Here is a 22,418-nt window from a genome sequence, read left to right as displayed (position 1 = left end):
GCGTGGTACTGCTATTGTCGTCTAGATCTCCATATGAACAACTTTTACCTAACGCCAATGGCGCTAAGAACTTGGCCGTGGTAAATGGCACTTGCATTAGATATGAGCTGAGCGAAAAACTTGTTCTCTGAGCTGGCACTGACAATATCAATGAGGCAGCTGGAACAGTTACTTTTGCGCAGAAAGCCTCTGCTGCTTCCTGGTTGTTGATGTACTGGTGAGCAACACAGCTGAAGGAAAGAAGCTGATTCCATGGAGTCAACTCGTTCCCTGTGCCAACTCTTTCCCTTTGCGCTTGTCAGTTCGAGGAAGTTCTTCCATATTATGATTGGTGGTTTTGTTGGAGCAAGCTTCGAGTAGAGTGACCTCCATTCTCTCTTGGTGTGATCATCAAGATGACGCCTAATGTGCTTAAGCTTCCGGCTTGCTATGCGCGCGTCTTCCGCATATAGCATGAGATGCGCACGCCTTTCAGCTGTGCGACCACAACGCAGATTTTTTTACACTTACCGTGGTCTACAGAACACAATTTTACCAGCTTCACGGCGTTGACGCTGTTCTTCCTAGCACAGCCTATTACCTATTAAGTACCTCATAATTCTTGTCGTTACGATCAGAGTCCACAGCCACGGTCGTGGACACTTATGTGCGAACGTTTGTCTTCAGACAGACGCGTCCTTTCAAAGCGATGGTGTTGTCACATGTAGTCATGTAGAAAAAAAACAGTTTAGATGAACTGTGTTCTCACAGACAAATTCAGACAATTCGACCTCTGTTTGTCATGTAGTACACTCGTTATACTGAGCTTGCTGATTCGATTAGTTAGGCCATATTAGCACGACAGCTAGTACAGCTTATAGGGGTGCTGTACAAATTTCCACTTCCCTGGGGAAAGTGCTGTGTTGGTAGGTGCCTGAATTACCGGCCTAGGGAGCACCGGAATGCAGTTAGTTCTCTGGCAGGCGCTGGCCGCTTGGCTGACCACTGTTGTAGATGCACACGTAAATTCTCCCCGTGTTTTCATAACACGCAAGTGCTCAAGCGGTTCGCCAGGCAGTTAGGTAGGGAAATATTTGAGGCGTGTTGCATTTCCAAAGCTGCGAATGAATGCATAGCGCTCCAGCACTGGTACTCACTGATGAAGAGGCGTTGTACCTTCAGAACAACCTGATCAATCTGGCGCTCTGTTCTGTACCACCTTTTTTCGTTAGTTTTGTTAGCGCAAGTAACTATGTCGCAGCAAAAGCTGATTCAGTGATTGGCTTTTTCTTATTACGCTTCTTAGGACGAAGCTGTCTGTGGCTAGGATCTGGAAGGACTTGTGTCCGAGATGTTGACAAAAAGAAATCATCATGGGGGCCGGTCCTGGTGACAGTGCAGGAAGGGTCTAAGCTCAATGGCACACACGCATGTGAGTTCGGGGACCTTTAACGCGCTCTTGAACTATCCTTTTCACACGTGGGACCCGAAGTGGTTCCAGGCACAAGGGTAAGAACAGATGTCTTTGCAAAAAAAAATGGTTTGTATAACTTTTTCGAAAAGAACTTTTAAACAATTCTCGACGTAAACCGCGCAAACGTACGAGTGCCAGTGTTCGCACCTTCGTCGTCGTCTTGTTTCACAGTTGACTCCGTTGTGCAAAAAGCTATCATCATAAGCAGTGGCTTGAGCGTCGTGGTCTTCCACAGCTGCTCATAATTCCGCACCGCTCATAATTCCGGCGTTGAATTTCTCTTCTGTCTTCGTTATGGGAAGGCCACGTTTACGGAGGTATGAGCCATTGCATAAAGGGCCACTAAAGGCAAATATTAAGCAAGCGAAAGTGATAGATTATTGTTCGAGAATCTCTAAGGCGTCAATATTATTGTGAACAGAGCCTTAATAATCGAGAAATTCAGGTGAATGCAGGACATGACTACAGATTCTCCCGGGACGTTCAAGTACTTGCCCGATGACGGACGCACTCCTCAGGTAAATTCTGTTACTAGTACTCAACCACTCGTTGAAAAAGAACCTCCTTTCATTATAAGGCGAAATAAAATGCCACTTCTCCAGTGCAATTTCATTTTTAGAAAAAGAACTAATTGAAATTACCCTTTCACAAGAAGCAGGCGGACTAGAGGTTCTCTTTTCGCTCGACTCTGTGCCCGCCACGCTTTACCGCTTCAGTAGTTTCGTTATTGCGTAGTGCTGCGCTGGTTTGGCTGGCTGCTGAAACTCGCACAAACTGAAAGTAGCAGTGAATTCAACTTCTATGTTACGTCTCGGGATGCCCAAACAGTCTACACCACTTGATCAAAAAGCAGTTGCAGCGGCAAATCCACCGCTTTGTTATGGTGGCTGTAGCCTCCATAACAAAGCGATAGACAGAACCATGGTGGCTATTGTCACCATAGCTCTGTCTTGGCTCGCAACCGCCGTCTGTTGGGCGCCATTTTACTCATCGACGGCAGCAAAGGCTGGTGATTAGGTATGCAACGTCACCACTTCCCTGGTTGGGTGACGGGAGATTTGAATTCTGAAAGAGATATTCGAACCCGTCAGAAGCAATTTTCTCGTTAACTAAGTCTTTTCTTGGCATGAAACAAGCGCTGCGACTTTTCTGTAATGATATTTAAGTACTGCACGTGGACCTAGCATTTGCCTTTAGTGTCCCTTCCAGAGGTATGAGCCATTCATTGTCTTACGTGCCGGACACATTTAATAACAGAGGTCATACACGCCAATATCTGTGGGATCCTATGTCGCCACGATGACCACAGATTAGGACGCTAAATATGTTCGTACCTTTAATATTTTATGTAACCTCTGTGTCGTGCACTAAACAGCTTCGCTGGTCATCCATCATCACAGAGTGGAATGACTCATGAAATTTTGTGTTAACCTGACGTGTTGTGTTCTTCACGTGAATCCCAGAAAGTTTTCTTCTTGGCAATAAAGTCAGGTCATGAACGAATTATGGAAGACATTGACTACATGAAAATTCACTTCTGAATTCTCTATTCGCAGCTAAAAACGAAAGAATGAAAATTCATCCTATTTTGCATAGCTCTAAGCTTCCCCTTGATGTAGGCGACGAAGGGCTTTTTAAGTAAAAACGTTGTTACATATTGCTAAATCATACGTCCGATAAAGTTTAGGTTAGGCGTCACAATGAAACAATTAATACACATTGAAGAATTAAGAACTATGCAATTCTTCAGTGCAAGGAAAATGTAACCGATAAGTTCCAGGCTTTCCTTGACATCGCTGCATAATATAGTGGCAAAAAACTTAGAAGCCTCAAGGGCACACAAGAATAGCCGCTCTTATGCAGAACAAAGAATCAGAGATGATGCAGCCATGTAATTTTGGTTTTGTGTGCCTACTTTCGTAGTCAAAAGTGTACGGAACATGGGTTCTGGAAAAAGGCTCATTATATTAGAAGCTTTGTCACGCATCCTAAAATTTGCCAATGCAGTCCAGACTTCAGCACAAAAACCAAATCACCCACTCGTAAATCTCTGTGTCTGCATATATGGAAGAACTAAATTGGATATTTTTGAAAAGTTGGTCATCCGTATACTTTTCATTACGGGTATACAAGCCTGTGCACTCGCGCTGTTCAGCTTATATTTTTTTTCAATCGCATAATTTTGTTCAATAAGGTCGACAATTAAAGACACACAGCCGCCGAAATTGCACGTTTCCGTGCTGTGATAGTAGGTGCCGATCCTACAATTCCCGCGTGAGGCTCCAACCATCGAGCACAGAATAAATCATGTGCCATATAACAATGCCAGCTGGCAATCCCAGTACCCATCCTTCGAACTTGAAGCACGCTTGTCGCTTACATTGCAGAAGACGGGTGTACTGGTCGCGTTCTCTCACAAATAGAATACGCGCTCATTAGCCAGCCCTGCAGAGTCGTAGTGCTGCGCAGCAACCATAGGCATGCTGGGCGTGAGAGCCCACAATACTCATTCACTCTACGCTCGGCGCAGCGCACTATGCAAGCGGCCAACTTTCTGTAGCACTGACCGACGACCTGCAGTGGCAGAGCTTCTGCGATGCGTTACTGCGCAAATATTCTGGAAGCGGTTTTGGTTACTTGGAGCAGATGGTTAATCGGCGTATCTTTGTCGTGCGACGGTTTCCCATTTTATCAAGTGCAGTAAAAAAAAAATATATTTCAAATGTTCGCCACTCAATGACGTATTTACTATAATTTTGTTGTTGTAAACGACAGGTTAATGGTTTTTCCCCAGCTTGAGCTAACACCAATTACAATGCTGGACAGTTTCAAGAGAGCGCTGACTTGCGTGCGTTTTCTTTGCAGCATTCCCGCACAGAATGTTGTCTGCCCGTCTAGTCCTCTAGTGTCGTTTCTCCAGAATCGCCGTAGCAACCCTATGGTATTTTCTTCTAAATGGAGAGGTTTAACGTCACGAAGCTGCACAATGGTTTATGAGGAGTACGGTAGGGAAGGGCCCTCGATTATGTTGACAACTTTGTGTTTCTAACGTGCACCCTAAACCCTATATACTAAAGTTTTAAAGCAAAATTTATTTCTGTCTCCTATCCTACTAGCGGGTGCTGGCTGACGGCAGCTGGTGTTTTGCCGATTACAGAACTTGTGTGATTGTGGATTTGTCCTTGGGGCTCTGCAGGAATACAGGACTTAGGCCACTGTGTGTAACTGGGAATATGTAACTGAGTGTATTTCCGAATAAACAATTTGCGCCGCTGCGTATGTACAACTGCACATGCGTCACTAAGCATGTTTCAACATACACAACCTGAGCCACGGGGTATGTGCAATTAGCCATGTGAAACTGTGTCTACGAATAAACAACATGAGTGAGTATGTACGTGCCAAAGTGTACGTGCGCCTGGGTAAGTGTCCGAACAGACAAGCAGTACAAGAGGGAAGAAGTGAAGTCTTCAACAAAGGAAGCGAATTCGAGGGACAAGTCGACCGAGTATAATTGAACCACATCGTGCATTCAGCGTGGAGCGTTGGACTACACTGCAGTGAAGAAGTCAGCAACAAAAAGTTAAAGCGGGCTGCGGGGAATCGAAGAATTCGGCAACAATAGCAGCGGGACGTGAAAAAGAAATCTGAGAAAAGCCATATCACGATGAATGGCGACGTTATTGCGATTAATTAGCGCTGACGCATTGTAGTGAAACACCCTGTTGTCAGGGTTGAAACACGTAATGTATGAGGCGTGTAGGCTACAGCGCTCCTCTCTCACGCTTCCTTCTAAGCACGCTGTACCATCCAGCGGCGCCTCTGCGAAGTAAGTCCGTGTGATGCACGCGCGAGTATGTATTCTGACAAGATTGTGTGAATCTATATGACGCGGATTCGATTCCGCCCAGAATCAGAAAAATGGAAAGGTTTTCTTTGTCATTTGAGAGTGTAACATCCCCAGTGGCACACAACCACTGATCAAAGTTGGCGCGAAAGATGTTCCTTGAAGAGTGGCCCATACTCAGTGCCCTAAGTTGCCGTGAAAGAGGTTCAGTGAAGAGCGGCAAATATCAAGTGGCATATAACCTGTGATCCGAGTGGGCGTGAGACAGGTTAATTGAAGAGCAGTAGACAGACAGCGTCACATAACCACGAACTCAAGATGGCGGGACTCTTCGTTTCGAACATAGTTCCCTCAGCAGGAGAGCCTCACGATTTGCTCATTGATTGGTGGGTTTTAATGGCGCAAGGGCATCTTTGCCAAAGGAACGCCAAGTCTATGATATAGTCAACGATTTATAGTATAAATAGCAGAATCAGACCAAAATGGTAAGCTTGTTGAAGTGTGCTATATAAAGGGGCAGATATTTGCTAGTTAAGAAGATATAAAAGGCCTAGCTAAACAATGCTGTTAATGTTATATCAGTTATTTCATCTGTGCGTGGGTTACAGACTTCGGTGACTATGAGCGATGACTTGTTATATGTTATAAGCTTTGTATGTGTTATACAGATTATTTGTAGTTTCCAGTAATTATAAGCGATAAATTCTGCCTTGAAGCCGTCAGCAATAAACTTTTACCTTGCGAAGAGGGGCGAGACCTCGAGGCATGCAGCTCCTCATCACGCTTTATCATCATGGATCTTTGGTGGTGGAGCGTGGCGGTTTGGGTTGTAGTATACATTGTTTAAAAAACTGACCTTGGCAATGTTTTTAAAAACTCTGCTGACACTAAACATAGGGTTATGGGATAAAAATAATGCAAGGTGAAACGGTGTTTTATGCGTGTAATGTTCTTGAAAGTGCTGTAATCTTGCATGGTCAAATCTTTGACATTCAATTAAGATGTGCCGGTCTGTGAGTGGTTCACATTTTGCGCAAACGGGTGGTTGTGTGTCTGTTAATAGGCAAATGTGTGTTGCGTATGTGTGTCCTACACGTAGCCTGCACGGTGTGGCTTCTGTTAATCTTGGGACTTTTTGCAGGAAAATTTGCCTAGTTGGAGTTTTATTGGATGTAATGTGTTTTCAATTTCTGTATCCCATTGATGCGGCCAGTGCTGGCGTAGCCGGTTACGGACGGAAGGTTTATTATCTCGACTAAGGGCCTTAGTAACTTCAATGTCATCACATAGACCAGCTTCGCTAGCATTCTGATCTGCTACCTCATTTCCTATTATGTCGTAATGCCCCGGTACCCAACATACCATGAGGGAAAGTTCTTTATTGTAAGCATCATAAATGGATTTCAGCAGCTGATTAAAAACAGGGTTATCCCCCTGCCTTCCACCGGCTAATGCAGTTACGACACTTAGAGCATCTGTGTAGATAATAGCTTTTTGTATGTTTTGTTGTAATATATGATGTACAGCCAGTCGCATACCATATGCTTCGGCAGTGAATATGCTGCAGTTTCTATTGAGGGTTTTTGTAATATTATAGCAGTGACAATGTGCAGCGCATGAGACTGCCTTAGCCATGTTTGAGGCGTCCGTAAAAAAGAATGTTGCATTGTACTTGTCTTCCGGTGACAAGAACTGTTGCATAATAGCCTCGCGTGGCACGTTTTTCTTGTCAAGTGCTTTAAAAGATATGTCACACAGAACTGGGCGGAGGCACCAAGGAGCAATGATATCATTAGGTACAGTTTCGTAGAGATCTGAGAAACTATAAGCCCTAATTTTTTGGCAAATGTTGTGACAGTCAAAGGAAATGGCTGAGCTAGTGATGGTTTATTCACGCACTGCTTTTCCGATGTTCTGTCATCCATTAGTGTTCTGCACGGGTGTTCCCTCTGAGCTATTATGTTGAGGGCATATGTAATTCCTAAGTACGTTCTCTGATACTCCAAGGGCTACTGATTGGACTCTGCGTGGAGACTATGAACAGGGCTGGTTCGAAAAGCATTAGTGGCTAGCCGAATGCCTAAATGGTATATGGGGTCAAGCATCTTTAACGTTGTTTTAGATGCTGACTGAAATACTATGCTGCCATAGTTGATTTGGGACCTCACAAGTCTATTGAAGAGTGACAGCAGACATTTCGTGTCAGCTGCCCAGGAATAATGAGCAAGGATCTTTATGACGTTTATTAGAGTGGGCACGGAGGAGCAGTCAAAATGCGCTCGCCGCTCGATGTCTCCTTTTTTTATGTGCAGATTTTCTTCCTTGGCGGATCGTTAGGCTCGGTACCACAAGCTGCTGATTACCAGATATCGTCAGCACGAGTGTTTCCATCTTCGTCATCAGCCGAGCAGTGTGGGTTCTGCTGTGGTCACCACCATGAGACCGGCCACGCCTCCCTCTTCCACACGTCACACGCAACGTCACAACGGCGCCACTATTTAAAGGACTCGCACGGCCTGGCCGCCTTCAGTGGGCACGGAGAGGCAGCCACAATGCGCTCGGCGCTCAATGTCTCCTTCTTCTATGTGCAGGTTAGTGGTAGTCCGTCCCTGCGTTGAAAGCGTTCAGATAACGTCTTTTTGCTGCTCCTGCCGAGCCCGAGTGTGTTATATACCATTTTTGTGATTGTGCGCACGTTTCTAAACTGCTCCTTCTCTGCGGGGATGTAGAGTTGAATCCTGGACCTGTTGATTTAACTAGCCCAGTCCTTGCTGCCATTGCTGCTTTATCCGCTTTAGCTGAGTCCGCTCATGAAGACGTAATGCGTTCCTTTTCGGAACTTAAAGCAACTCAAGAAGCCCTCACTCACAAAGTGTCGGACCTGTCAACCAGATTGGTAACCCTTGAAACGGTTGTAGAAACACTTCAATCTTCCACACCTCCCACAGACATATACAAAATAGGTACTACTGCCGTTAGTACCGAAAACTCTGAATTGAAATAAAGGCTTGACGACTTGTAGGATCGATCACGGAGGGACAACCTTTTGTTCTATGCGTTGCTGATAATGCTTCGGAAACATGTGCACAAACTGAAATCCTTGTCCGCGATCTTATTAAAAACCATCTAAAATGAGAAATATCTGATGAAGCGATTGCTAGGGCACATCGTCTTGGCTCTTTTGTGGTCGGCAAGACTCGCCCCATTATTATCAAGTTTTCATCATTCAAAACAAGAGAAAAGATCCTGTCACTGAAAGGCCTACTAAAGGCCACAAGAGTATCGCTAGGAGAAGATTTCTGCAGGGCTACACGCCAGTCTCGAAAGAAACTAATTGAATTCGGAAAAGCCAGCGGGCGATCATTTTCCTTGCGGACAAATAAATTAGTCATGAACAAAAAAAACCTATGTCTATTCTTCTGTCACCGATACTACCTGCGAACTTCATTCTTACGATTTCGCCGCTGAAGTGAATAACGATGCCACAGGTCTTAACAATCCTTCCTCTCATTCTGCATAGCTATCTCCAAGTCGACCTTGTCAAAATAGCGTGTCTGTTCTTTTCATTAATGTGCGTAGCGTTTCCAACAAGCGAACAGCTTTACCTTCAACTATCAATTCTTGCTCCGCTGACGTCATTGCCCTTACTGAAACTTGGCTTCCCACGAAAATAAAGAACAGTGAAATATTCGACTGTGAAAGTGCTTATAACATCTACAGGTGCGACCACGATATCCGGTCAGGAAGGTTTTGAGTGCCATCAAAGATAACATAAATTCATCCGTTATTGACATTACATCACCTCTAGAATTAGTGTGTGTGCGCGGGAGCATTTCAGACCGTCCCTTTATATTCTGTGCATGTTATAGGCCACCAAATTCGTCCTCTACATTTTGTTCAGATTTCCATGATGTCTTTAACAAATTGAGTATTAGGTTTCCCAACTCTCCGGTATTTATTTTGGGGGACTTGAGTATTCCACATATAATATGGGAGACTGACTGTGTTAATTTTAAGCGTACTTCAGCCGATTCCATTGAATTCTTAAATTTGTGCTTTGACTTCAACTAAACACAGCTGGTCCACAAACCAACCTGAGTAACTTCAACATCTTCTAACGCACTTGACCTAGTGCTGTCTGCTACCCCGACCGAGATTCCTCCATAACTTATCTTCCTGGGATAAGTGATCATTCATCGCTGCAGTTTGATTTAATAACACGCTTTTCTTACACAAAGAAGGTTAAGAGAATTCGCGATTATTCCAAATCTGATATTCCCAAAATTACGCAAGAAATGGAGCATTTTATGGATGCAAGGATGCCCGATTTCGATCAACGAACACTTGAAGAAACCTGGTCCCTTATAAGTGCAATCTGTTATTTCTAATTTGAAAATATGTTCCCCAACGAAAAGTACACTGTAATCCCCAGTCGCCTTTGTTTACGACCGCCTTGCGCCGTCTTCGGGAAAAGAAAAAAATGGTTATTTCGTTCCACACACAAAAAAAATATCTAACAACCCGATTCGTTGGTCCGAATACCACCGCATCAACGATGAATATTGTAGCGCCATTTCCCAACCTAAGCAAATCTTTTTCAACATTACATTACCATCATGCTTACATGTCAACCCACGTAAATTCTGGAATGTTGTTCGTGGTAATACACGAGCCACAATTCAATTGTCCCAATCTAACACCTCTGTTCAAAGTGTTCGGTGTTGCACAATTTTAATGATGTCTTTGCTTCCTTTTTTCATGACGCTGCACCTATGCTTTTGAAACCTTCAATGAAAGTTTATGATACCCCAATGGATTCAATTCTTATAGATTGGGTGGGCATTAGAAAACTAATGGGTAATTTGAATATATCTTCGTCTGCGGGTTCAGATGAAATTAATTCAAATATACTCAAGTGTACCGAACTGTATTAATAAATTATTCTTCTTGGGGTATTCCAACAATCATTACACTGCTCATCACTACCAAGCGACTGGAAGGTGGGAAAGGTGGTTCCTGTTCAGAAATCAGGTAACACACATTGTCCCGAAAACTACTGTCCCATATCACTAACCAGCATTCCCTGTAAGATTCTGGAGCATATAATATATTCCCACATAGTTGATTTTCTTGAGACGAACTCTTTTTTTAACAACAGCCAGCATGGCTTTAGGAAATCCTTCTCCTGCGAAACGCAACTAGCTTGCTTTACTAACGACCTCTTTTCTAACATCGACTTAGAATTTGACACCGATTGCATCTTTATCGATTTCGCTAAAGCCTTCGATACCGTATCCCATAACCTACTAATCCATAAATTTAGACTTAACATTCACCCGCTAGTACTGGACTGGATTAAAATCTTTCTTTCTAATAGAACACAATACGTAATCGCGAACAATTCGTCGTATGCGCCCCTCGCGGTAACGTCAGGCGTGCCGCAAGGGTCGGTTCTCGGTCCTCTACTTTTCTAGTTTATAATAATGATCTTGCTTCCTGTGTGAAATTTTCAACTATTAGGCTTTTTGCTTATGACTGCGTTATATATCATAAAATTACGGACCTCAATGATTCTCGTAAACTTCAAGACGACATTAATAACATTCTGTTATGGTAAACCAAGTGGTCTATGAAGCTTAACTCAAGGAAATGTAAATGCATGCGCGTATCACAGCGTACCAATAGTACTAATCTGCATACATATTTCCTAAATAATAGCCCTCTCTCAGTGGTCTCATCGTACAAATACCTTGGACTAAACATCACCAGCAACCTTTCCTGGCACATGCATGTCGACATTATATGTAGCAATGCCAATCGCGTGTTGGGCTATTTGCGCCGAAACTTCTCATCCGCGCCATCGTCACTGAAGCTAACTCTCTACAAAACATTAGTTCGCTCCAAACTAGAATACGCATGCGCCATTTGGGACCCGGCTAACATTACACTCATAAACAGCATAGAAGCCATTCAAAATCGTGCAGCGCGTTTCATCTTATCAAACTACTCTCGACATGCTAGCGTTACCTAAATGAAAACAACACTTAACTTGCCAGAACTTTCTTTCCGTCGTAGATGCTTCCACCTTTCGCTATTCCATAAAATCTACCACCCCAATCATTTGTTGAAAGAACAGCTCATCCCCCAACCGTCATACATATCATCTCGCTCTGACCAGTTTCAAAGTTGGTGTGCCGTCTTCACGTACTAAACTTTGTGGTAATGCATTCATCCCTAGCAGAAGTAAAGATTGGAACCACCTTCCCGCCACCATTTCAGCCATCCTAGATACCGACACCTTCAAAACCAGCATTCATGAAACGCCACGTTGAATATGTTTGTATTTTGCACAATATTTTTGTTATGTTCACCCACTCCTTTCTGTAATGCCTTCGGGCCTTGAAAGTATCTTAAATAAATAAATAAATAAATAAATAAATAAATAAATAAATAAATAAATATCGATTTGAGGCACATTAGCTTTAAATTCTTGATATGCGCAATAAATGAAAGTTTGCTATGAAAAATGACGCCAAGAAATTTATGTTCGCTTGTGACGGTAACTTTGTGTCTATTTAGTTCAATGAGTAGATCAGGGTGCGGGCCTTTTCTTTCTTGCAAATAGTACGCATGTTGTTTTTGCTGTATTAAAGTGGAAACCATTCTCATTTCCCCATCTCGATAGCCTATTTACACAAAGCTGAACCTGACGCTCACATACGGATTTGAGGCTCACTTGCAGAACACGTACGTAGACTGAGTAGGCGATTGTTGGTGGTACAGAAGTTAGAAGCAAATTCATTTTTACAATGAACAGTGTAACTAAGTACACCTCCCTGAGGAACACCATTTGCCTGCAGAAAAGCTCGAAATAGTCTGTTACCTATCCTCCCCCAAAACTTTCGATGGGAGAGGTGGCTCTGTATGACTTGGAGCATGTTTCTGTTTATCCCATATGCGGCCAAGCCTTGCACTATGCCATACCGCCATGCTGTCTCATATGCCTTTTCGAGATAAAAAAATACAGAAAGAAAGTACTGATTATGGACATATGCATCTCGTATGTACGATTCGAGGAGGACCATGTTGTCGGTTGTTGATCTACCTGCACGAAAACCAGCTTGTAGCGGATCTAGTATACGATTGTCTTCCAAAAAAATTATAATACGACGATTCATGATTTTTTTTCAAACACCGGGCATAAACAACTAGTTAAAGCTATCGGCCGATAATTTGCAATCATGGAGGGATCGTTGCCTTGTTTGAGGATGGGTATAAAGATGACCTCTTTCCAGCTGTTGAACAAACAGCCATCACCAAAAATTTTATTAAAGAGGCCCAGCAAGCATTCAAGCGTCTACTGCGGCAGTTTCTTTAGCATGTCATGACTGATCTGGTTCTTACCCGGATCGGAACTTCGGCAGCTGTTTAGAGCGATCTTTAATTCGTGTATTGTTATAGCGCTGTTGTAGCTCTCTCGACTTCGTTTATGGGAAAGAAGTGGTCTACGTTCAGCCTGTTTTTTGTGCGCTAAAACGCTTTTGCATAGTGTATGTAGTGAACCAGAAATGTTTTAAGAATGCTCACCTAGTGCGTCAGCTTGTTGTTCCAGTGTGTTGCCCAGATTATTTACCAATGATAGTTGGCTAGAAGCTTGGCACTTAAGCTTTCACACCCTGGCATAGACCTTATTTTTACGTTCATATGAGGTTATGTGCGATAGATAGCTTCTCTAGCGTTCTGTCTTGGCTTCACGCCGGATATGCCTTTGCTCGCTTGAAAGCGATTAGATTTTCTGTATTGAGGTAACGCGAAAGCTAACCCCACGCCTTATTTGGTCTCCTTTTAGCTAATTCACACTCGCGGTTCCACCACGGCTTGGTATTAACTCGAGTGCGTCCTGTTTGCAGGATGGACTCTAAGGCCGTATTTAGTATATGTTCTGCGAGGCGGCAGTTTGCCACTCGCCACGGGCCCCCGACTCTCGCGGGGTTTTGGGAGTCACTGACTCAGCGGTCAGCTTCCCTTTTTTCGGGTTAGGTGAGGCAGGGCTAGCTGCAGTCACCAAGGGGGTGGGTGGCGGAACGGCAAGCTCACAGCTAGTGGTCTTATCATCCGCCTTTGGCCGTGGTGGTGCCGCCCCCTGACAGGCTACATCGGCATAAGTTGTGTGCTCAATAAAGGAAAAAAGAAGCGCTTGCGTGATTCTTTGAAAGAGATGTTCTGTTTTACTTTCAGCGCTAGAATTTCTTTTTCTTGTTTCCATTTGGGACATGACCGCGAGTATGCGGCGTGCCTTCCATCACAGTTAGCACAGGGAAATTCCCCTTGACAGACATCTGCAGGGTGGTCATTCGCTCCACATTTAGCATACGTCTGCCGATCACGGCAGCTCTGTGAGCCGTGGCCAAACCTCTGGCATTTGAAACATCGGCGGAGATTCGGTATGTACGATTTCACACGGATCATAATATAGCCTGTCTCAATGGACTCTGGTAGGTTACTCATGGTGAAGGTCAGAATTAGGTGCTTTGTTGGTATTTCTTTGTTATCGCGTCTCAATTTAATTCTCTGTACATTGACTACATCTTGCTCCTTCCATCCTTCAAGCAGTTTTGTTTCAGTTAGGTCCATAAGGTCTTGTTCAGATACTACTCCACGGACTGTGTTAAGTGAGCGGTGTGGATTAATGGAGGCAGGGTTGTCCTCAATCGCCTGGAGGTGAGACAGCTTGCTGTGCTGTGCTTTATCACTCAGCTCAAGGAGCAAGTCAGCGCCAGCCATGTTCATTGCTTCGTAACCTGACCCTATTGTTTCAGTCAGAGATTTTGACACGAGAAATAGTGAGATTGTTGATACAGTCTTGCCTTGATTTTCACAATGCACAATGTGGAACTACGGGAATGTCACCTTAGGTTGGGCGAAAAAATTGAGTGTTGCGTCGGTGTGCCCCCTTTTCTGAGGGAGATGATCAGGAAGTGGAGGATAGGTTGATCCGACTGTATGTAGTATTATGTTCAGTAGTGACGCCTGCCATCCACCACCGAGCCCAACAAGGGTACGTGACTACATAAGTGCAAGTTTTGTACACGTCAGCAGTACATGATTGCTATAACCAAATATGCTGTAATCTAGGCCCAGAAATTCGGAAGTGAGAAGAAGTGACTAGAAGACGGGAAAGATGGGAAAGTGAGAGAGAAAGAAAAAGATGGAAGAGGGGGACAGGAAAAGGCGACTGCCGATTTCCTCCAGGTGGGTCAGTCTGGAGGTGCAGTCTATGTGAAGCAGAGGCCAAAGAGGTGTGTTGCCTTCACCGGGAGGCAAACACCCAATGGTCCAAACACCCATCATCGGCTCAACTCCCCGGATCCCCCTTTCCCCAGACACGGCTAAGCCGCGTACGGCTACACGCGGGAGGGTCCAACCCTCATGTGCTCGGGTACGTGATGTCGCAAACCACCAAACGCCTGCTCACGCAGACGCCCCTGCGGAGGCACTATTTTCCCATTATGCAATAGACTAACCAAAAAGCCAATATAGCGGGAAAACGGTTACAGACATAGACACGTAAAAGTGCGTTAAATATCCTGAGAAACTAATCGCATCAAGCGAACCTAATTAAGCCAGAATATTGTTTTTGCAAAGAAGCATTGAACTACACGGAAGGTAAGAAGGAGCAGTGAAGCAAATTCATTTAACCAAGCATCAAGAGCTTTCCTTATCACCGATTTCCGCATATTTCCGAGCCACAAACCTCTCATTTAAACTACGTTTCGATAAACTGCACATGGGCAACAAAATCTTTGGCTATGATAGCGGAAAAAAGGTGGTAACCGAAATAAGATAGCTACAGGTCAAGCATTGTGCAGAGCCTGAAACCTTGCGTACTGGTGCGGAAAATAATACTTCTTGATATCTTACACTTAATCTTCTGTTATTTAACTGCCGAAGCTTGAAAAATGAGGTCGATGAGTTTGCAGCTTTACTTTCCGCTGTTCAACCGCACATAGTGATCGGAACTGAATCCTGGCTTCATGAATCCATCGCCAATAACGAGGTATTTCCGTGTGGTTATGATGTTTACCGGTGTGACATAAACACACATGGTGGTGGCGTTTTTCTTCTCATTATTGAGTGCCTTCACAGTAATGAACTCCCTACTTCTTTCAATCACTCTGAATCCATATGGTGCAGGGTTAGAATGAGCAATGGCAATTACCTTGCATGTTGGGTCTTTTTACCGGTCTCCTAGTTCTTGTAATCCGGAATCATTTACCGAGCTATCAAACTTTTTAACGACCATAAATACTGAGTATATACTTGGGCGTGACTTTAACATGCCTGCTGTTGACTGGGAAGATGGCAAACCTGTGTTCACGGACTCGACTGCCCTATCTCTTGTCTTTTCCGAGTTTATTATAACTAATGACCTAACCCAATTCGTCTCCGAATGCACGCGACGAGACCATTCTTCTGCCAGCACTTTAGATTTGTTTTTTGCTAGCTCTGAGTCATTGATCCAAAATGTAGCTGTCATCCGTGGTATCAGTGATCACGATTGCGCTGTTGCCACGTCTAGTGCCGCTTCAGTTAGACCAGCCCATAAATATCCTAAAAGTTTTTTTTCTACGACCGAGGGGATTACATGTCTTTATCACGAGAGCTTTCAAATTTCTTCCCTATTTTTTATGAGGTCAGCCAGACAGGGGACATAGATGAAGCTTGGATTCTTTTTAGAGATAAATTAAAGGCTTTAATTGAACAATACATACCTTCCAAACTTTTGACAACTAGACGCCGGAAAGATAAACCTTGGGTAGATAAGAAAATTCGCTCGCTAATTAACAAAAAACGCCGCTGTACGCTTCGTATTTGAAGACTCGCAGTCTGTTTTCCATGAAATGCGTCACGTGAACTACAAAATTAAGCAAGAAATAAAGGTGAATAAACAAACTTATATTTCATCGCTTGACGCAAAGTTAAGGGATAATCCTAAAGAATTTTGGAAATTTGTTAAAATAAATGGTAAAGTGGACACAACTGTCCCTATTTTATCAGTTGGCGAGAAAACAGTGCTTGATGATTATGAGAAGGCTTGCTGTCTGAATTACTATTTTAAAAGTGTTTTTTCTGAGACGTACACTGGTGAACCGCCTGAAATACAAGAAATAGTCTATGAGAATAAGCCTATGGTCACTGTCACATATAACGGTGTTCTGAAGCTTATTTCCAATCTGAATCTGACTGGTGGTCCTGATGGTATTCCGTCACAGGTATTGAAATCCTGCTCTCAAGAAATTGCGCATTTTTTGTCGCTCTGTTTAATAAATTATTAAATAGCATTTCATTACCTGCAGAGTGGAACGTAGCCCACGTCGTTCCCATTCATAAAAACGGTCCCAAAAATGTACTAGAAAACTACAGGCCTATTTCTCTAACATGTGTATGTTGCAAAACAATAGAACACATCATATACAGTGCTGTGATGAAACACCTTCAAAGCAATAATTTCTTTTCGAATTTTCAACGTGGATTCAGGCCTGGCTTGTCATGTACGACTCAACTGGTAGAGTTCTCTCATGATCTCTTTTACTCTTTGGACCTTGGATTTCAGGTAGACTGTATATTTTTGGATTTCCGGAAAGCTTTTGACACCGTTTCTCATGCATTGCTTTTACATAAATTATCTTGTCTCGGTATACACCCTGCATAGTACATTGGATTGGAAATTACCTGCCTGGACGAACACAACATGTTTTAATAAACGGCACTAAATCAACGCCTGTCACCGTAACCTCTGGCGTGCCCCAAGGGTCTGTTTTGGGGCCTTTGTTATTTTTAGTCTTTATAAATGACATTGTCCACAATCTAGAATGCAAAGTGAGGTTATATGCTGATGATTGTGCCATATACAAGAATGTAGAAGATGATTGTGATGTTAGTAGTTTGCAGAATGATCTAAACAAAATTCATGCTTGGTGCATTAAGTGGGGCATGTCTTTGAAAAATGCTAAATGCCAACTTGTGTCATTCACCCGTAAACGTTTTCCTGTGAGATCAGTGTATGAATTGGACGGACTACTTCTTGAAAAGGTCCAACACTACAAATACCTCGGGGTCTATTTTTCAGAAAATTTAACATGGAACGGACATATTGAATACTTAACCTTAAAATCATCTCGTATGCAAAACCTTGTTAGATGTAATTTTTAAAACGCCCCCCAGAAAGTAAAAGAACTGCTTTACATAACAAATGTTCGTCCGGTGCTCGAATACGCTTGCCAGGTATGGGACCCTCAAAGCTCTAAACTTATAGAAAAGCTCGAACGCGTCCAAAACTGCGCTGCAAGATTTGTTTCTGGTAATTATAACTTCCGTAGCAGTATTACATTACTTAAAGAGGACCTTGGTTGGAAAACACTAGCACACCGCCGATTAACTGCAAAATTAGAACTGTTTTTCCGAATCTACTCTGATCTCACAGGAATAAACAAGAACTTGTACATTTTCCCTCCCCACTTCATCTCTGAACGATGTGGTCACGAGCTTAAAGTTCTTGAAATGCGCTGTCGTACTGATGTCTACCGTAATTCACAAAAACCGCATGCTTCCACACATTGGAATAGGTTTCCCAGGAGCATTGGTAAATGTAAAACGTGTTCAGAGTTTCTGTCTTTATTGTCACGCAGTCTGTCGTAGTATATTATCCCGTTTTCCTTATATCATTTGGCTGGCATTGCACTTCATGCGATAGTGAACCCTTCTCATTTCTGTCTTGCAATTTGGCACCGCATTTCACTGAAGACTGTTTTGCCGTCGAGATGACTCATCGATGTCACGTATTTTGTTACTTTTACCACCTGTGCTTAGCTGTATCAAGTTTTTATCACATGTTCATTTTTCTTCAATTTGTCCCCCCCCTGCAATAATGCCCTTGTGGTGCTGCAGGTACTTGTATAAATAAATAAATAAAAATAAATACGTGAAATCGGCCAATTTTTGCGTTTTTGCAGGCTTGCGACGACTGCAGATAAAACGAGACATTCTGTAGTTTCGACGGTTCATCTCATTTATTGTAACCGCTCACCTTTTCGAATGCCGTGAACCAATCTTTCACATCGTGGTCATCTGTTCCACTAAAGGAAGGGATGGTCGCGCTTGCGCAGCCTGCCAGTTTCGAAAACCGGCGGGGATTGGGCGACTGCCTGCTGGGTGGTTTCGTCAGGCATTGTCCGGGAATTTGGTAGAGTCCGACTTTGGAGTTCCAGGTTTGAATACCTCGCCCCTTCACCGCTTTGAAAGGGCGTTTATCAGCGTTGGATGACAGGCGGAAGAACCGGACTACGGGCGCAGCAAAGACAGTGTCATCCGGCGTCAACAGCTCGCAATCTGCGCTCGCACCTCCTGCGCAGACAGTGTCCCACTGTTGCGTGCGTTGCTTGATCCTTACTACACATGACTGAATCTTTAAGCGCAGCGTGGACAAAATTCTAGCTTTCAACAGCCCTTCATTTCATTTGTCTCAAGTGGCTTGCCTTCCAGAACCTCTCTATCACCTGTCTTTTTCAATAACCGAGCTGTAATTTCACTTGCTCGCGAAAAACCTGCTCATTCTATTGAAAACGCGCTTGCCTTGCGCCATGGCGATTGGGGGCGCTAGCTGATATGGTTCCATAAAAACTGTATATGATGGTGTGGCCATATGTCTGCTTTAATGCTCTCACGCAAGCTGCGACGCTGGAGAGCACCGTCATATTTTACCTTCGCTGCTGTACACACTGATATTATAGCTGGACTGCAATGTGTACTCGGTTGAAAGCAACGTGAGAAGCTGCAATTACAATTTACCTGCTAAAAACGAGGCAAAGGAGTTGTATATTACAGTTACGTGTGCGATAGGTAACTTTTATTGTACAATAACTATTAGGTACATTTTAACGCAAAGTCCTAGGGCGGTCCCCACGCAGGCCGCGTTGCAACAAAACAACGTAAGATTTCACTGCATTAGCTGTAAACTCCCAGCTGACTGACAACTTCATCTGGGAGGAATAAAAGTAGCAGAATACTGGTTGCTGTTTATTCGAATGTGAAAAACGCAAGTTAATTTTTATATTATAATCATGTATATTACGTTTCACAGCAAAGTTGTTGCTTTTATATATGTTGTATGACATTCACATTTGATATCGAACAGACATGGAAGCAGTTGAAAGCAGTCGCAAAAATCTCCTTAAGAGCTTCGCTACAAACTTCCTGCAGAACCAATCTATAGAGAGCGCATGAAACACTCTATGGCTTACTGCACATTATAAGTTGTCGGCTATCGTGTCACTGCTTCGTGTTTTGCCAGCAAATGAACTCTTCGCATGAATAATAAATGCTTGTCATAACTGCTACTGATACTAGCTTGCTGTTATTTTCCTCGAAGGGATAATCCAGACACATTCGGTACAAAGCCCCCAAATTTCTATTCCCTCGGAATTTCGCACCGTGCTGCGGCATTTCTGCAGTGGTGGCTTCCTACAGTAGTTGCAACGCTCTCTTCTTAATGCCGTCACTGCAGTGCCACGTGTTATTCGCATTTGGTGCTTTCTGCGATCGTGCTCCTGAAGAGTTGAGCCAAGTTGGCATCCAGCAGACACGTGACTTCGCCACCGCGCTTCTTCTGGGAATTCTGCAAGGAAATTGGAAGCGTCAACAAACGTTTCTGAGGTAAAAGCTAAACGATACTAAACGTAAACCTAAACCTAAACCGAGCTAAACACTACCCCTGGAGCCTATCTCGCGACGGAGGATGGTGTGCTTCCTCCGCGCTTTCCTCAGTTGCGTGCGCGAGATGGAGCCGCTATCGCCGGTTCACATTCCCACGCTTTCGCTCGCACATATGGCGTAGAGCGCGCGACGAATATGTCATCGCCCTTGAATTTTATAGGGAACCTCACGGCGATGGCGACCGCAGAAATGCGCTAGAACTGTCCTTATATTTACTATCACAGTGAAAGGTGGCCACGGTGAGGATGTGATCCTGTGCACCACCGTTATCACCCGCGAATTTCCCAACTTCATCGCTCCACGTATTATTATCCAGTCTTCGACTGCGCAACCCTTCTCTTGGCACCTATTCTGTAACCCGAATGGTCCACCGGTTATCTAACCTGCGCATTACATGACCTTTAACACCCGAACTCTGTCGAGTGAGGCTAGCTTAGCAGGACTCTTTGAGAAACTATCAGACATTGTTTGGGATATTATCAGCCTTAGGGAGAGTAGAACTGGGGAGGGCTTATACAGTGCTGACTAACGGCTATTTCATCTGCTATAGAGGTCTCCCATATAAGAAGCAATACGAGGTAGGATTCCTAATCCATAAGGACATAGCGGGCAACACTTCTACAGCATTAATTCTACAGCATTAACGAGAGGGAAGCTGTTGTCGTAAGCATACTTAATAAAAGGTATAGATTAAAGATAGTACAAGCCTACGCTCCAACGCAGAGTCACTATGATGATGGAGTAAATTAGTTATTACGAAGATGTTGAATTAGCGATGAGAAAAGCGCAAACTCAGCATACTGTTGTAATTGGTGACTTCAATGCGAAAGTGGGGAAAAAGAAGGCTGATGAACAAGCAACTGGAAACTACATTGTCAAATGTAGTAATGCTAGAGGAGGGATACTGGTAGAATTCACAGAAATAAATAAGCTTTGAATAATGAACACCTCCTTCAGGAAGCATAGCAACAGAAAGTCGATCTGGAAAAGCCCTAATGGTGAAACAATAAATGAATTTGATTTCATACTTTCTGCTGATCCCAGCATAGTGCAGGATGTAAGTGTTCGGTAGGGTAAAGTGCAGTGATCGTAGGTTAGTGAGGGCTAGGATTCACCTCAATATGAAGAGAAAAAGAGTAAATCTGGTCAAGAAGAAAGAGGAAAACCTAGATGCAGTAAGCGTAAAGCAAACAAATTCACGATCGTGCTTGCAAACAAACATGCAGCCTTAGCACGGAGAGATGCAGGTGTCATTGAGGTAACCGTAACTAGGCTGGCTTCAGAGGCAGCAAAGTAGGGGACATGGCACCAATGCAACCAGTAGGCAAACTCTACCAAGTAAGAAAGGATCTAATAAAGAAACGACAAATAATGAAAGTGTCCAACTCAAGAGATAAGATAGAATTCGCGGAACTGTCAAAACTAATCAACAAGGAGAAAATAAGGGATATTCGAAATTATAACGTGAGAAAGACTAAGGAAGCCTTAAAATGAATCTAGGCTGAAGTCAGTGAGAAGGAAACTTGGCACAGGACAAACCAAGATGTATGCAATGAAAGATAAGCAGGGTAATATCATCAGCAATCTCAAAGGTATAGGAAAAGCAGCGTAATAATTCTTGAATGACCTGTACAGTACCTAGAGGAGCCATGATACCTCCGTTCGAAGCAGTAATGAACAGGTTACACATACCCCTCCTATACCTAGCGATGAGGACGGAAGGGCCTTGAAAGACATGCAACGGGGAAAAGTGGCAGGAGAAGATGGAATGACAGTCGATTTAATCAATGATGAACGATACATAATGCTTGCAAAACTAACGGCTCTCTATACGAAGTGTCTATCAATTTCAAGGGTCCCAGAAAACTTGAACAATGCAAGCGTTATAGCAATGTACAAAAAGGGAGACGTTATAGAATTGAAAAATAATAGGTCCATTAGCTTACTCGCAGTATTATATAAAAATTCACCAAGATTATTTGCAATAAAATTCGGGCAACACTGGACTCTAGTCACCAAAGGGAACAGGCTGGCTTCAGGAAGGGATACTCCACAATGGGTCGCATCCATGTCATCATCATCACCATCACCATCACCATCATCATCATCATCATCATCATCATCATCATCATTAGCCTAGTTACGCTCACTGCAGGGCAAAGGCCTCTCCCATACTTCTCCAACTACCCCGGTCATGCACTAATTGTGGCCATGTTGTCCCTGCAAACGTCTTAATGTCATCCGCCCACCTAACTTTCTGCCGCCCCCTGCTACGCTCCCCTTCCCTTGGAATGCAGTCCGTAACCCTTAATGACCATCAGTTATCTTCCCTCCTCATTACATGTC

The 22,418-nt window shown here is 43.6% G+C and overlaps 1 protein-coding gene across 2 annotated transcripts in view; it reads right to left on the bottom strand.

The window, feature by feature from the left end:
* Positions 1-19,702: 19,702 nt before the first annotated feature.
* LOC126526177 (cell-death-related nuclease 7-like) overlaps positions 19,703-22,418 on the bottom strand; it is an 81,120-nt gene continuing 78,404 nt past the window's right edge. For both annotated transcript variants that reach the window (XM_050174121.2, XM_055068031.1), the window contains one exon: positions 19,703-19,974. In XM_050174121.2, coding sequence (XP_050030078.2) covers positions 19,873-19,974 — 102 coding nt within the window. In that variant the 3' untranslated portion in view covers positions 19,703-19,872. The remainder of the gene's footprint in view (positions 19,975-22,418) is intronic.

This window comes from Dermacentor andersoni, chromosome 8 (genome assembly GCF_023375885.2).
Source record: "Dermacentor andersoni chromosome 8, qqDerAnde1_hic_scaffold, whole genome shotgun sequence".
NCBI lineage: Eukaryota > Metazoa > Arthropoda > Arachnida > Ixodida > Ixodidae > Dermacentor > Dermacentor andersoni.
The sequence above is the reverse complement of the archived record's forward strand: the minus strand, read 5'-3'. Positions and strand labels throughout refer to the sequence as shown.